We start from the raw sequence: 16869 nt of genomic DNA on the forward strand, positions 1-16869 counted from the left end.
CTGCAAGTGAGGAAGAAGCAATTGGCAGGGGGAGCAGAAAACAGAGTAGACAGGCACAAGGGAAAGGAGGGGACCCAAAGCGTAGGTGGGGCCCAGCCAGGAGAGCCCTGAAGGCAAGGAAAAGGTGTCATCACAGGCAAGCAATGGGTACAAAAGTCCACGGGAAGCCTGCTGAGCAGCGCTGAGGGAAGGTGCAAACGTGCACATGACTGAAAAAGAGGTGCCAAAGGTGCAGGAAGGTTTCAGCAGAGCTGATGCTGGCAGGGAGGGCAGATTCTGCAACTCTCCCTTAGAATACAGGAGGGGAAGACGGGACGGATGCTAGGGGACGAGAGAGCAAAGCAGGGTGTCGGGGCAACCCAGGCACGCAAGCACAGGGATGGTGGGGCAGCCCCCAGCACTGACCTTGCCATGTAGCCCAAGACGTGGGCCCGGATGACTATAGCTGCTTTCCTCAACTCCTCTTCCCGATCCTTCTCCAGCTTCTGCTCAAGAGCTTCCTTCAGGAAAACCTGACGCCACGGGGAGGAGTTTCAGTAAACACAAAGAGAGGAAAGAAGTCAGTCCCCGGGAGAGCCGGGCGGTTTCATCCCCGGGTGAGCGGCGCGGAGAGCGCTCCGTGCCCGGGCGGCCGCGCCGCCGCCGCCCCCGCGCTGCCCCGGGCGCCCGCACTCGGAGCGCCGGGAAAAGTTGTGCAGCGGCGGGAGCCAAACTCCGAGCCCAACCCCCGCCGCCCTCACTCTGTGGTCAAGACTTAAAAGAGAGAGGGAGGGAGCAGAGGAAGGAGGGAAAGAGGAGGGAGGAGGAGAGCCCAAGTTTGCGCCTGTGATTAACTCTTTCCCAGCTGACAGCTCGCCCGGCGCAAGCCGGTACCTCCCTGCAGCAGGCACTGGGACCTGCGGGGGTGATTAAATATTTTGCGAAGAAACTCCTCCGCGTTTCAAGGAAAGGGAGGAACTTTAAGATTTCTAGGCTCCAGGAAGTAACCTTTACAGGAATCTTAATGGAAGGCAGGCGGAAAGCCAAAAGCCCAGTCGAGGCACAAAGCTGCGCTTACTCTCAAGCCCACCGGTGCTGAAGCCCTCCACAGACCTCCAGACACTCTGGGCTGAGACGCTCCCGTGCTGAAGAGGTTCCACAGTGGAGCATGCACTAGGGGCAACTGAGCTCTGACCACAGAACTCTCCAAGTATTACTGGTTGCACGCCAGTGTCCAGTATTTTAATTCTCAAGCATCTTTCACCGCCTGTATTCACAACTTCTGCTCGGCGCTAAATGCTTGTGAAGAATGCAGGTGCTACGTTAAAGACAAAAGAACTGAGATACGAGCAAGATAAGGCCATGTTTACAGGAATTGTGCTGACATGTCTAAGCAATATTAAATCAGCTGGCTTGCATTAGGTTAGCACAGGATTCAGCAGAAATTCCTGAAATAAATGTGCCGCTTTTTAGATGGATTGCAGCCTGCAGGGAGCTCCACGGTGCTGTGGGTACACTGCTAGCAATACCCAGACTAGAATAAGCTGGTGAGACATGTCCATACAAGCTGCAGTCACAGCAGCAAGTGCCATATGGCCATGCTTGTGTGACCTGCTGCCTGGCATTGGATAAATCCCTGCCAGGGCCAGCAGCAGAAGAGGCTACCCTAGGGAAGTGTAGCCCCACTTGTTAAAGCACTGGCATGGACACAGGATGTGAGCTGACATTCATCAATCTGCAGAATTGAAAACCACATTAATCAGTAGGAACTCCTTACAAATGTAGTGGGTTCATGTGGTTGTGATGAGAGGCCAAAGATTTGAACAGCCATTTAGTCCAGTGCCCTGCATCAGTTCCCCTCTTTTCCACTTACCTCCCCTCTATGTCCCTCTATACCTTCCCCTCCATCACTGCTTTTGGCCGCATCCCTTAAGGCTCTTCCTTCCCCCTGCAATTACCATTGTGTACTGAGGTGTACTGACACCCCTCCCTGAGTTAGTACCCATAGCCAGTGGCTTTCCTGCACTTGAATTTCTCCTGGGGAGCAGCTTCCATTAAGAAATGAGCTGTTTTGTAATGACTAAATAACCATGGGTAGCCTGAAAAGAAGCTTCATTATCAAGGTACTGCCAACCATGAAGCTGGCATCCTTCCCTGCAAGTTGTACATCCACTCCCTCTGTCAACTCAACAATCTTTTAAAGATTTCTTTGAGGCAGGGATTGCTCTTTCCATTACAATCCAGAACCAAGCAGCAGTCACCCATTTCAAGAATGCAACCAGCAAAACACTGTCTCGGTCCATTATCTTCATCAAATTGCAAAAACATTCAGGCCATCAGTATTTCCCTAGCAAGCACAGTCTTTGCTGAGCCAGGCCAGTTTGGGGTAGGGGAGGAACTTCAGGGCATACAGAGATCCAGGAGACCCAACCCTAATCCTATAGGATTACAGGATCTATATATGCTGGAGTGAGGGGTTAATCTAAAAAAAAAAAAAGAACAGCAATATCTAGTTATAAACTTTTGGTATTTTGAAGGTTTGGAGGTTTTTTAGACTCCACTAGCTGACAAGGAAGAATAACATGCATTTCAAGTCCAGAAGTTTTTTTGATGCCTTGCGGAAATAAACTAGAAAGTGGCTGTTTCTTTGTCATTATTCTAGTCATTTTCTGAAAACATGGGACTGTTTTCATCTGAGAAAAGAATGGCTAAACAAAACATACAAGGTTATATCTATCACATTCTGCTGATACTAGACACTGGCCAGGTTTTAAACCACAGTGCATCACCACAGTGTTCCTCACATACCTTCAAAGTCTGCATGCACCATCAGTGGGACAGTGAACATGTTAAGGTGTCACAGAGATCAGCAGACACAAGTGTAACAGCTTGGGTACCCATGTGTACATAAGTGGGATCATATGATTCTTGGGGACAACACTGGGAAAGCAGGAAGTGGGTCACTGTGACCTGGATGCCAAACAGTGTACAGCAACCTCCTCCTTCAAACAGGCCCTGCAAACCAGCAGGTTGAAATGTGGAAATTTATGCCTTCAAACAGCAAAGGTTACTGTGTTAAACCACTGTAGAAATCTGTGTTGTGGGTATGGCAAGTATGGCAGAAGGCCCAGGTGCACTGAAGGAAGGGTCCCATGGAAGCTGCTTGCCCATCCCAGCGCATCCCCAGTGAAGGCAAAGGCACCTTAGCACAATCTCTTTCATCATCACACTGCTTGTTTGCATCCAAACACTCAACTCTGCCATACCACCATATAAAACCTGTATTGCATACATTAATACCTCTTATAAACATTAATTTGACAATTGACAGCACAGCAGCTGCTCTATTCTTAATGAAAAACACAAAGATCATCCTGCCCTTCCTCCTCCATTTCCTTTCCCAAGCTTCACAATCCCCTGCACTAATTCACAGAGTCCTTTCCTTCCTCCTTCAAACAATTGCTAGGGATATAATTATCCTTCCATTCATTTTGCAGGAAGTATTCCCCCTTCTATAAGCCTTGCTCTTCGCCCACCCCTTATACTTCTTCCTAGGTTACATCCCCATGGGCTTGTCACACCTTTTTCAGTAGCTACTCCTGACTAAGCCAAGATTGTTTCTGGGAATACCAATCTGAGTACCCAGAGCTGCACCTGTAGCAGCAAAAGTGGCAGTAAGGCCATGCAGGGGACTTCCTTTTCAGGACAATGACCTATGCTCCGTTCCCCTTAGCTGGTAGCTTCACCTTTACCTGAAAGACTCTGGAAAAATAAGGTTAATTTCTCCATCAACCCAAGTATTCCAGGCCTATGTTACCTAGCACCAGCTGAAACATGAATGCCGACAAAGCAGTCTGTAATCCAAGGCACAGCAGCTGGATCCAGACAGCAGGGAAGGTCCTACCAGGAAGCACCACTGCTCTGCAAGGCCTCACCTTGGCAGCTGCTTTCCTAGGGACAGGCTTTCTGGAGGCACTGTCACAAAGCTGAGTTGCAAGGTGGTCTCCAAGGGAGGAATTAAATGGCTTTGCATGGGAAAGAATGCCAAGCAACTCATCTGAAGAATGTAATGGCAGGGTAGTACACCTTGGAATGACAGTACCTTGGAGCAGCCAGGGGCTGGCCAGCCATTCAGCATGGCAGCAAGTGTGGAACATGCCAGGACAGCCTTGGAATGATCCATTCTTTCAATAGACAGAACTTCTCCCCTATACCAGGACACACATCTCTAATACAAACCATGTCCAATAGAAAGTAACTTCTACAGCCAAACAAGATGGCTCAACTGCTTCCCAGCTCCAGGAAATTTTGCTCCTCAGGCATCACGAATACAAAGATTGCTTCTCTTAATCATTTTTTTCTTTCCACAATATCAAGACTCACAGCAGCCAGCGCCCAAGCAGAGAGATTGCAGTGTACCAACATATAGCTCTTCAGTCAAGTTTTAGTTTACAGAACACAATAATTAAAAAATAAATACATTGAACTATATCCAGAGTTTTGACAAAACACACACACATTTTCTTTGCCACAATTACCACCCATATTGTCTTTTTCCAAATAATTTGTGCAGGTCAAGGAGTGAGTGTAAACAAGCAGATGGACTCAGTCCTTCATGATGCACAATGGGGACTGAAGAGAAAAGGGACCTATAGCTTCCAGGGGCTCAAAGCATCCTGGATTTCCTGCTTGTTGTTAGTCTGCTGTAAGCTTTGGACTCCAGCTGTATAGCTTATAACCTTTTGTACTCTAAAAGGTGAGTTGTGTGCCTGTGAGTTTGGTCCTCCATCCTGCCACCCTTATTGTAGCGCAGCAATCTTCCACCTCTTGTCATGCTGGAAGAAAGTTCAAACTCTGTGTTTACCAGCTCTAACCACCATTTTCTAAGTTTTCCAGACAGCTCTGCAACACACAGTCTCCTCATAGGCTTCAACACTGAAATGCTGGGAGACTGGCAGTCACCCAAGCAACGTGGATTATCCAGGGACAGGAATCACCAAAATGCTTCCTGGTTTGCGAGCACCAGTGAGGAGACTCCTGATTCCAAAATCAAAACTTTAACCACAGACCAGAAATACAGCTAAGTGATAAAATCTTCTTTCTGGAGCATCAGTGGAGGCATGGGGGAACAAAAAAAACCAAAACAACTAAACTCCAGATTAGTACATGTCCTTCCCACAGCAATGGCCAATGGTTTCCTTGATTGCCACATAGAGCTCATAGCCCAGACTCTTAAGTGGACTACCACCAGTCCTCTAGGAAGAGGAGAGAGATCTTGCTTTAATAAATATTATAGTCTATCCACTTACTGAGAAATAATTGCTCAAAGCAACAAATGTCATCATCTGATCTCCTGGACAAATTAAATGTGCATGTTCACTAGAATCACTGAATCACTTCTGGTTTCATTGTGACACTGGAAATATTCTGAAGTACTTTTCTAAAGGCTTAAGGGCAAAAAAAAATGCAAGAAGTTGCTTTGATGTGCTACCATCTGCTCTAGATATGAACTGCATCCCCACTATTGAGAAATGCTGCCTGCATTGGACACCATCCATCTTGGAATATTCTTTGAAAAATTTACTGGAGTATGTGGAAAGTTGTGATAGAGACAGCTTCACACTCCCAGATTTCTATAGCAATATACCTCAAAATGCTCACATCTATTTCTGCATGAAAATCCAGACTATTCCAGGCAAGAGAGAAGTGTTAAACATTCACCAAAACAGAAGCAAGATCTGAATTACGCAAATGGGCAGAAGCATTTAGATGCCTCTTCACAGAAAATGTATGCTAGCATCAGGGCTAGATGCAAAAGCATCATCTGAGCTTCCCCAACAGAAAGCTGTCATACATCTGGTGATGTAGCTATTCACAGCTTAGATATACACCAAGATTCAGCTCATTGCCTCGGGCAAGAATTTCAGTTAGTCAAGCAGAGTGAAATACCTGGCACAAGAGGCAAGAGTTAACGGCACAGATCACAATTACATAAATGAGAGCCATGCTTGTTCCCCTTGAATCTTTAAATTGGATCAGACACAACAAAATCAAGCTGGCTTGGTCAATTAGGAGTTTAGATAAAATCAAAAAAACTGCTATGTCTCTAGGTACATAATATGGGAAATATTTGAGATGCTGCAGGTCAGTGGCACAGGCCAGTGGACTGAAAGGATCATGACTGCAATGCCTTGCAATCTGACCAGATGCAATCATGTCCCCTTGCAGCCGGAGCAAAGCCGTACTCTTCCCCACACCGATGCAGTACCTTGGTTTTACCCAACTGCCATTCCTTCTTGCTGCTGTCATAGGTCTGAAGAAAACCTGCACATACAGCTTTGCTGTTGTCTGAGAGGCTTGGCCCCTTCACAAGCATCTTGTACCTAAGGACAAAACAGAATCTCATCAGATTACAGATGACAGTAACTGCCCCCTTTCCTCTCTCTTCCCAATCTTTTAACTCCAATTATCCTCCTCTCATTAGTCCTTTTTCCTCTGGGACCCTCTTTCTTCATGTTTGCCTTCCAATTTGGAAATTTCCATCCCCCAACCTTTATCTGTTTCTACCACACTGGCAATTATTGTTGCAATCCCAGTAAAAGAATACAAACTCAACAGAATTTTTCAGTAAAGAACAACTGTCTTTTTGAAACATGTGCTTTCATCAGACACAAGATATTTTGTTCAGTGTTGGGGTGGCATTTAGTGCTCCAAGAGACAAAGGAAGCAATGTTCAGTGTCCCTTCTAGCCTTAAACTTCAAAAAAATCCTTTTGATGTAGCTCATTAAAAGAAATAATCACTTCTTCCAATATTAATCATCAACTATATTGTCCATTAAAATTTTCTTCAGCTGCCTAAAGGTTTTAAGCATGGTATTTTCCTTTTACATCTTATGACCAGCTGGGTTTCACAGCATCACACTAGCAAATCTGTGGCAAAGCTACCAAGGAAAAAAAAAAGACAAAGAAAAAAAGACCAAAGACCATCTGGCTATTTTTCCATTCTGACTTATAGCCTAAAGGCAAGTCTCCAAAAGACCTCCCAGATCAGTCGATGATATGAGCATTAAGGCCATGGTTAGAAAAACATCCCACAGATGATCCATACCAGAAGAAGCAGTCAAAGAGGGAGCAGTCACGTAGAATTTTATACTTTGGGGCTGTTGCAGCATACAATCCAGTGGCAGCAATTACCTGCTGAGGAAGTCCTGGAACAGGCGCCGTACAGGGAAACCCGCTCTCCGAACCTTCACTGTCTCCAGCATCCCTGAGTAGCGGAGCTGATTCAGCACCACGTCTGGATTAAAGAGGTTCGGCGCCTAAACAGGGATCCAGAATCAAAACCAAGTAAGTGAGGCAGTCACTGGCTGTGTATCTGTTCTGGTGTAAAAAGCCAACCCTGCATATTTGGGCATGCCAAGTAAAAAGGGGGAAGTTTGGGTCAAGGGGAAAGCAACCTCACAGCACTGCACAGTGCAGAATAAGGGACAAAAGGGAATTGGGCTGATTCTGGAGGAAGGAAAAGAGTTTGCAGACTGCACTCACGGTCAGACTATGGTAGGAAAGCAAAGATACAATGTCTGAACACATTCAGAGTGTAGACCCTGACTCAGTTCTCTTTGTAGTCTCTCTTTTCAATTAAACTGGAGACAAACTACAGAATTCTTTTCTGGCATAAATCCCCTAAACAGCCTATCCTCTGACATATCATTCATGGTTTCAAAACACACAAAGAAAAGGATCAGTTCAGATCTAGTTAGCAGTATGTCCTCCTGCCACAGCTCACAGTCCAAGCAAGAGCCAGCCTGTCCCTAAGCACTGTGACTTGCTCATGATGCATCCACCTCCACTGCCTCAGTGCCAGGGATCTGCAGGAGACAGTGCCTACTGCACAAGCCCTTCATTCCAGAACAGATTTCTCTACAGGCACTATAAACAGGAGTGATTGCTTCTTCTAGCACAGCTCTGAACTCTGCACAAGCCTGCTTAATCCTCCAGGCTTCATAAGAACTGAAAGAGGTGGGAATGGCTATATAATCTCATATTCAGAATGCAGTCTTTCCATCAAATTACCAGAATGAGGGTGTGTTTTTTCTCAACTGTAAAATAACTAGAATAAAAAAGGGAAGGTGGGAGGAACTGCTCTTACCCTCAGTTTGAGGCACCTGCTAGGCATTTGTGCAAGGGCATGCCCATGCAGGCCTGTGTCACATGCACACATATGGCTGGGGGACACACTTACCTTTTCTGTATTTGGTTTGATGCAGCGGATGAAAAATGGGTTGGAAGTACTGAGCGTGGCCATCAGGGAATGGAGAGAATCCTAAAGACCAGCAGGAGAGACCCAAAGGATCAGTCACTACAGAAGGGAAAGGGGCTACATTTGATGCAGTAAGATCTTCATGCAGCCCTCCCATTCCTAATGTCCTCCTTTGACTCTGCCTACCAAAATTTCATTAACCCACGAGATTCCTTCCTGTCCAAAACATACCCACACAGTCTGCTCTTAAGACTATTTATATGGCCATCCTTGTTCTTGGAGCTGTATAGCTTTTGTGAGTTAGTTTTACAAGTCTCTCAAACTTTAAATATAGGAAAAAAACCCAGTGAAATGAACAGGTCTGCAGATAATCCAAGTGTGTGAGATTCATACTTGCAAGGTCCTCCTAATGAGGTTTTATTGGAATTATCACTATACCTGCAAAAATGTGGCCTAAAAGGACACATACACTTAGCTGAAACACCAAACCAATATGAAAGATCAAAGAACCTCAAGAACTTCATATACTTAGCAAAGTACTCTTCTCCTCTGTCACTCTGCTCCATCTTATCATCTCACATTTTATACCAGACAGAAATCCTTGGGACAGTGGCACTGTCTTTTTTTAGCACTGCAACATTCCTGCACATTTTCAGTGCTGGACACAAAACAAGGATGAATGACTCCTCTTGGCTGCAGGCCTTGCTTTACCCATCTGCTGCTCCCCAGAAGCCTGCTGCTCTCTTGGAAAACATCATACCCTGAACTGGGAACTGACAGTCGGTCTGCGCCTCTGGGTGCCCATCTTCAGTGTCTCTTCACTGCAACGACTGCAGACTCTTTCAAAAAGGTCATAGATGAAGTCCAGCCTAAGGGAGAAGAAAAGAATTAAAGAAGATGCAAGACACCTACCACCTGTGAGAAGATGGTTCTTATTGTCAGCTACTGCCCTGTCCTGTTGTGAAACATCTCATTTTTACACCTGCTGTGCCAGAGGAAGCAGTTCAGCTGGCACTTCAGTAAGGAAATTAATACTTCCCATGTGGCTGCCCAGATCCCGTGGGCTGCCTTATATGCCACATTCAGATGCAAAGCCAGAAGTTCCCTCCCACACTTTCAAGTTGGATATTACACAAAGGAAAATCTCCCTTCTGCACTGGCTGGGACACCTCCCTTGAGCAAGGAGGGGATCTCAAGGACACCTCCCTTGAGCAAGCATATGCCCCCAGGCAAAGCTGCCTTGAAGGTATGCCAGCTGGACTGATGCTGTCATGCCTCCCAAATCATGATCAGCCCTCATGATACGATCATGAAATTGGAAGCCCAGCTCTTCTGCAGCCAGAGGAGTTCTAGAGCTGCCCTCCATGTAGCTAGCCCTCCAGTTCTAGGGAATCTTCCACCATTTTGCCACTCCTGAGACATTGGCGCTGGTTCTTACAAAGTTGCCCAAAGTTCTTCAGAGCTGCTTGTGCCAGTTTATTGTTATGGCTGCTTCTGGCCCAGCTTCCCTTCTGGCACGTTGAAAAAGCCTGAGTCCTTCTATTATGCTGGACAATAACAACCACAATTCTGGCCTCAAGCCTCATGTAAAATGTTCCCCAGATGCTACTGGCCAAGTAAGACAACTTATGAGCAGCTCATAGTCTCAGCTCCCTCAGGTTGTTTCAAAGCTTCTCAGTGCACACTCTGCAGCAGCTTCAAAGAAGATGCAGTTCTGAAACAGTCTTATCAGGCTGGAGCCCAAAGGCAATACATGGACTGTGGTAAGAGGCACATGGTAGAGTTGCTGCTCAAAGACTTGTAGGATCCTCTGGAGTATTAAATGCCTCCCTCCTACTAGGCCCTGCTTCTGTTTCCCAGATCTTGCTCAAGATCAAAATTAGCTCATTTCTCTAAGATCATGTTGCAGCTCTGGGATATAACATTAGAGTCCATGCCCAGTCCCACAGCAACAGCTCACTCTGGCTCAGGATAAGGACAGATGATTTCCACTAACAAGTAGGCTGGAAAACAAGCAGCATCTGTACAAAAGCTGGCAACTGACAGCATGACAAAGAGCACTGACTCATTCAGGGGAAACTTTGCCATTGTAGGTATAGAGAGATAAGAGGAAGGAAAAAAAGGGAAGGAGAAAGGGAAAAAACCAAATTGCTTGGAGGGATGTCTGTCATGCTGTTAAAGCTCTTTTAAAAACTGGGAAAACATGAGTCCTGATTAAATCTGTGCCTCATCTGACTTCTCCAGCTCTGCTTTCTTCTATCAGGACACTTCAGCACAAAGAGAAGAATGATTAAGAATGATGCCTGATGCTCTGGCAAAAGCAACTGCTTTCCTTGGTCTGGTTTATTACGTGAATGCAATTAGTTCTGCCCAACAGATGTGGCCTCCTGACAAGCATACCTGCTGTCTTTCAGCATGTTTAAAATGTCATCACGAAAGGTGTCTCTGTTCTTCTCCAGAAAGCCTCTGACATCATACAGCACCTGCAACACAGACACAGCCACTAGAGCAGCACCATACAGATCATGAAGTCCTTCCACATTTACATGCCAGTGTACAAGGCCTCCAGCAGAGCTTCACAGGAACACTGCAGGCATGTGCCAAGATCTGAACTTCTGGGGTCAAAGAGCTACAGAGTTCTGCAGTTACTGGCAAGAGAGTGGCTTTTAGCCATCAATTAAAAAACACCAAAAAAACCCTAAAAAACAAGAGCCAAGTGAAACAGCTGCAAAGATTTGCCTGGCAGGAAAAGGTCTGTGTGGAAATCCTCTGCAAGGTGTGAGGTACTCTGTTCACTTCAGGAGAGTGAAGAGAACGGCCACCTAGTGCCCCAACTTCCCAACCACAAGTGCTCAGCAGATTATTCTGGGAGGAGGTTAGTCCTTCTTAATTGTGCAGGTGTCCTCCCTTGACACACCTTCATCTGCTTCATATCTCTTCACAACAAAGAGCAACATTTAACCTTGAAGGCTCGGTAACCTTTTCCTTTCTGCAATAGGTATTCAGTCTTTCCTCCTCCTGAAAAGTCAAATTTTCCTTGTGACTTTTCCTTTGAGTTTTGTTTGTTTGTGAATGTCCAAGAAAAGACGACATGAATAACAGAAGTAAGGAGTTTATCCCCCAAACAAAAAGTTACCTGAGAAACTCAAACATTCTCCAAGTTGGAGAATATAGTACTGCAGAGTGACATGCTATTTTAAGCTCATCACACTCGTTGTGCTTTGGTATGGGACATTAAATGTGTGGAAACACACAGATCAGAGATGTTCTTGGTTTTTGGAATCTAGAATTGAGGACCTCAAGTCCAGAATATACCAAGCATCTCACAAACACATCATGAACACCTACCTCCCCTGCATAATGTCTTATGCCAAACTGATGGTCTGTCACCCGAGGCTTCACATAGTAGGGGTTGCTCTGAAATGACAGAAAAAGAAGTTGTCTTATAATGCTGGTATAAGAATAGAAAGTCAGTCAGGAACTCTGCCATGACTATGACAAGGCTGGGATGGGCAAGGACCTTTGCTCTTGCAGAGCCCGACCACATCTGCTGCAGCTGGCTGCAGCTACATTGCAAATTTTACTCAAATTTAAGATGGAAATATCCAGCCCTTCAAGGCATTTCTCATGTGAGCAAGGGCTTGCAGAATCAAGGCTGCAGAGGCATGCCATGGATGAAATGTTAATTCTTGTGTGTCTGACACCTGAGGAGACTGAGCTCCACACAAACCATGTGGTGCAGGACACAGGATCAGGATGCAGGGAAGATGGCAGCTTTGCATAACACCTCCACACCTTTTCTTCATCAAAGAAAATAAAATACCGATTTCCTGTCTTCCTCTATATTTTATCTTTCCTTCCATCTCTCTTCCCCTACATTCAATATTCAGTTTTCTCTTTTTCCTCTCTCATTTTCCCCTTCCTTTTTCTGTTCTGTGAAAACCATTTTAACTGATTAAGAGCAGCCATGCTGTTCTAGACCAACAGTCTATCCAGCAGTATTCTGCCTCTAGCACTGGCTATGGAGGATAGAGTACAAAGAAAGAAAGTAAATCATACTTTCATCCTAATATTCCCTCAAACTCTAATTCTTTCTATGAGGCCTGCCTAACTAGTAAACCCAAAGGGATTTCTCTTTGAAATACTTGCTCACTCCACAAGTGAACCCATGCAGACTTCTTGTATCTGGAGTGTCCTTTCACAGGGAGGTCTCAACCAACTACATGTGGAACTAGAGCTGCTTGGATTTAAGCCTGGCTTCCATTAGTGCCATTAATCTTCTACAGGCCATGTGTGACTTTTACACCCATCACACCCACCCAAGTCACCTTGTCTCCACACTGCAGGTCCCTTCAATGCAGTTTTCTGTAGCACTGAAGCTGTACCAGACCTGCTGTTTACCAGTTCTGACAGAAGCTCTCCACGAGTGGAGGGGCCCCTTGGTGTACGTGGTTCAAAGTGAAGGTGATCTACAGACTATAGAGTTCCATGGCAATGTTTCTACTTTTACTGTTAGTTTCCTGGGAGCTTTCACTACTTCTTTTGGGGATTTTTATTACTGCTGAGCCCCTTGCTGGTATTTCTATGGAACTCCATCACAGCCTCTGTCTGGATCTCACTCCTGAAGAGCAACAGTCAGTTCAGAGGCCATCATTTCAAAGGTGAAATCAGGACTCTTTTCCTTCAGGTACAGCACTTTACATTTTTCTATTCTGCTTTTCATTTTCATTTTCACTTTACAACGCAATCAGTCTCATGAGGCCCCTCTCAGAGCAGCCTTCCCTGTGAGTCAGCAGAAATCCTCAGTGCTTGTCTCACTTGTAGGCCCTCCTGTCATTAAGGAAATTGACCTTTTACATTCTGTGAATTTACTCAATTGTGAAAACAGAACTACAGGCCTATAGTTTCCTACAGCACTTTCTAAAAATTAATATAATCCCCCACCTCCTCAGACAAAAGTACTAAGAAAATTTTAAGTAACATGTTGCATGATGCTGTTTGTAATTCAGTTCTTTCATCTCCAAGATCTTTTAGCAGTATTTAGCAGGTGGGCAGCTTCTGATGCTGATAATTTGTTAGTGCTACTGAAAATTTTTTCATGTGTTTTTCTTTTCACACTGATCCCATTTCATTGCTCTACCCTTCCCCCATACAGTCATCTTTTTCCAACCACAAAGTTCCCTGCCTCCCACTCCAAACATGACTGCTACTGGATCTCTCATGTGGATTGGCATCCTGTTCTCCTCTCCCCCTCCACCAAGCCCTTATGTTTCACCCATGCTCACAACACTTTTGGTTCCTTCTGCTATCTTCCCTATTGCTCCTCTCTCCAGTTGTTACAGAGGTCATATTCTCTTAAATCTCAGCTTTAAGCTTTTCCTCCTTAAGACTACAGCATTCCACAGAAAATACAGAGAAGAGGGCTTGTTCTCCTCAGGCTTCCCAGCAATGCTGGCTGGATGTCTTCCAATTCTCTTCCAGTCAGAACTAGAGACTTTAACTGGTATAAAAAATGCTTTTGCCTTCAGCAAATGCAAGTCCTAGAGCACTCTCCACTGTTCCTCCCTGCACTTATAACTCAGCCTCTTCCATCTCCTGCAAGCTTCCTAGGGTTCCACGTTAACTGCTATTGCCTCAAAGCAGACAGAGGTGACACTATGGACAGCTTAATGAGAAGGCTACTCAATGCACAGAAATCACCAAAAATAGCAGCCAAAATGTAGTGGGGCATAAAGGAATGCAAAATAATACTGGCAGTCTCATGCTGCTGTACAATAAACCACAGGTACCTTCTTACCAAGGGAACTGCATTCTGGTCTGATTATTTATCTCAGAAAAGAATAGAGAAAAAAATATGTAGACAAATTCAGAAATGAGCAGCAGGAAGAAAGAGGAGCTTTGAAACTTCTCCATTTGAATACAAACTAAAGAGTTTGGGACAGTTGAGAAAGAAAATTCATAACAAGTGATACATTAAAAATATTCATTAGTTCCATATTAAGAAATACCAACAACCGTTTTTTAAAAATAAGGTAAAACAGGCATTCTCACATTTCTTGACCTGCAAGACAAGGCAAAGCCACAGTGGACTAAATTGAAGGTCTTGATTTAAGCCCAAGGAAAGTATATATTTCCTCAGAGCTGTATGTAGCCAACCAAAAGTCATAGTTATTTCTTCTAACTAAGTAATGAGTATTACTAGCAGAGTTACAGTGCATATATGAAAAATGAGAATATCTGCATCTGTGCCAATTTTAAAAATTCAGATAAAGGATACAGATTTGTATGTTTTTGGGCTTGGATGAAGCCTGAATTAGATGACTAGAAAACATATTTGCTGACAATGCTCTCACTGAAGTAGTTAATTATTCCATAAGTCCATGCTACAGGCTTTAATTTGCTTTGTTTTCAGTCTATTTGCTATTTAGAACAAAGTGTTGGCTGTACCAGAGACAACACGGGATTGCTACAGTGATCTCAGTGGGGTTTCTGTGTCCCCAGGATAGCTTTCTGACCTGCATGAAAAAGTTCCACTACTGTGTCCAGAACACAAGACAGAGGATGAAAGAATTTAATTAATTAGGAACAATAAGAGAGCTTTCATTAAAAGTCATGAGGCAAAAGCCGTCCCCAGCCCCAGGAGACAGATTTGACATGCTTTGGAGCAGACTGCTGTGAGTCAGCTGGCAGGAGAAACCCACACACACTGTGCAGCCACATCCTGTGCCTGGGGTGCTGCCTCGTGTCCCGTCGCAGAGCAGCAGAACCTGACCCCATCCCCTCCTGCAGAGTCAAACCTCCTGTGCCCCCAGCCTGTGGAATGCACACTCCCTCTTCCCTGTGTGCACAGGAGCCCAGGCTCAGGTTCCTTTCCATATTACTGGTGTTCAGGGCAGCCTTATTAAACACTCGCAGGTTCGGGCCTAAGGCGTTTTAAATTTACTGCACAAAGCACATATTTTACATCAACAAAACCTTCACTTTAGGTTTTGAAATGCTGATGGGGCTAACATACTGATCATTTGCCTGCCAGGCTATTTTCTTACTTACCATATGCTGGCTGTGAAGTTTTTCCAGAAGGGTGTTGTCTGTGCCTTTGGGGAATCGACTCTCTTCATTCACCAAAGCCAGTAGACCTAGTTTCTACAGCCAAACAAGAGACAAGCTTTTACAGTCAGCAAAAGCTTTCACTACACAGCACCAAGCCAAGAACTGGAGATCTGAACAGACCACTGAGCAATAACCCTTGAGTTATACCCAGCAAAACTCAAACTGAAAGCAGAATTCTGGACAGTTAATGCATTCATCAAGCAGATCATAAGTGGAGATTGTTTATAGAAAATTCACATTAAGGTTTTACTTGAATGCTAATCCCTGTCTAAAACTATGACCCCCTTCCTAAGCTTACTCTCAACAATAAGCAGAGATCTGCTTTCTTGAGCCAGAACCATGGGTAGAACAGCTCATACATTTGCCAGGTCACTATGGGAAGAGGATCTAAGCAACTATCTGCTTCTGAAACCAGGAGATGCCAGGGAAGATCTCAAGACACTCAGGAGTCCCCACTGATCCCTAGAAAGTGTCACAGGTAACTGCTTACCTTCTCAATAAGGTCCAGGCACTCTGCATTATCCATCCAGTCAATGGCTTCCCAGTTTATCCCTTCCCTGATAGACAAGAACAAACAGAACAAAGTTGTGAAATGCAAGATCCAATGTCTTGGGGTGTAGGAGAGCAGAAGTAACTGAGCCTGGCAGCTGTCCCAGGACTCAAGGTGATTTGCAGGAATTAGGCTTTGTTATGGCTTATGGCTGAGGAAGAAGAATAAGGGACACAATGAACTGCTAACACAAGGAGATGGAAATAAGAGCCAGCCTTTCTTATCCACACCAGTGACATAGAATGATGCTTTTCTTATAGTCATTGAGCAAATTTCACATGAATTTTAAGACTGTGCTCTTTCTGGAGTGACAAGCAGCAGCCACACAGTGGTGATGATGGAGTTTGCTACACAGCTTCAAGAGTCAGCTGCTGACCCACCAATCTGGAAAGCAGGCCTGAAGCACATCTGCCAGAAGACTGAACCACAGCTCACAGGTCCACCAGGAAAAGAGACTGGAGAGAGTTTCCAGGGAGAGTTTTGAAGAGGATGACACAGATAAACTTTGGCCTGTCATGCAAGGAGCCTAGAGGGTGGCCCTGCATCTTTCAGAATCGGAGCTGATGTAGGTACAGTAGTGCAATAATGTGCTTTGAAAATCACCCATGGCATCCTGTAAATGCTGAATGGGTTTTTTGCCCTTACCATCTTCTTATACTCCCATAGTACAGGATATGCCTGTTTTCAGAATTCAGGGAAGCCTAGAATAAATCTTAAGAATACAAGGAAGACTAGAGGCTATGTGTGAAGCTACTTACTGACATTCTGATAACTCCTCCTTTCAGGTGGAAACTAACATTTTGAAGATAGTGGATCTGTTGCGTTCAATGCTTCAGCCCAGGCTTCATACTTTAATGTTCAAAGCATCAAGACGAGATACATGAATCTACTTACTAAGCCTGAGGGAGCAGAGCTTACATGGTGAAAGATGAGCTTTAAGTATATTGCCTTAGAATTATTTGATATGTA

At 44.8% G+C, this 16869-nt stretch overlaps 1 protein-coding gene across 2 annotated transcripts in view; it reads right to left on the bottom strand.

The window, feature by feature from the left end:
* Positions 1–16869, bottom strand: part of LOC128938337 (unconventional myosin-X-like) — an 88254-nt gene that overhangs the window by 31452 nt on the left and 39933 nt on the right. For both annotated transcript variants that reach the window (XM_054278546.1, XM_054278548.1), the window contains 9 exons: positions 15841–15907; positions 15291–15383; positions 11589–11657; positions 10641–10723; positions 9001–9109; positions 8223–8303; positions 7175–7299; positions 6248–6362; positions 406–512 (listed from right to left, as the gene is read on the bottom strand). In XM_054278546.1, the coding sequence (XP_054134521.1) occupies positions 406–512; positions 6248–6362; positions 7175–7299; positions 8223–8303; positions 9001–9109; positions 10641–10723; positions 11589–11657; positions 15291–15383; positions 15841–15907 (849 nt within the window). The remainder of the gene's footprint in view (positions 1–405; positions 513–6247; positions 6363–7174; positions 7300–8222; positions 8304–9000; positions 9110–10640; positions 10724–11588; positions 11658–15290; positions 15384–15840; positions 15908–16869) is intronic.

This window comes from Melozone crissalis, unplaced genomic scaffold (assembly GCF_028551555.1).
Source record: "Melozone crissalis strain CALT ecotype California unplaced genomic scaffold, PUWL_Pcris_2 ptg000023l_1, whole genome shotgun sequence".
Classification (NCBI taxonomy): domain Eukaryota; kingdom Metazoa; phylum Chordata; class Aves; order Passeriformes; family Passerellidae; genus Melozone; species Melozone crissalis.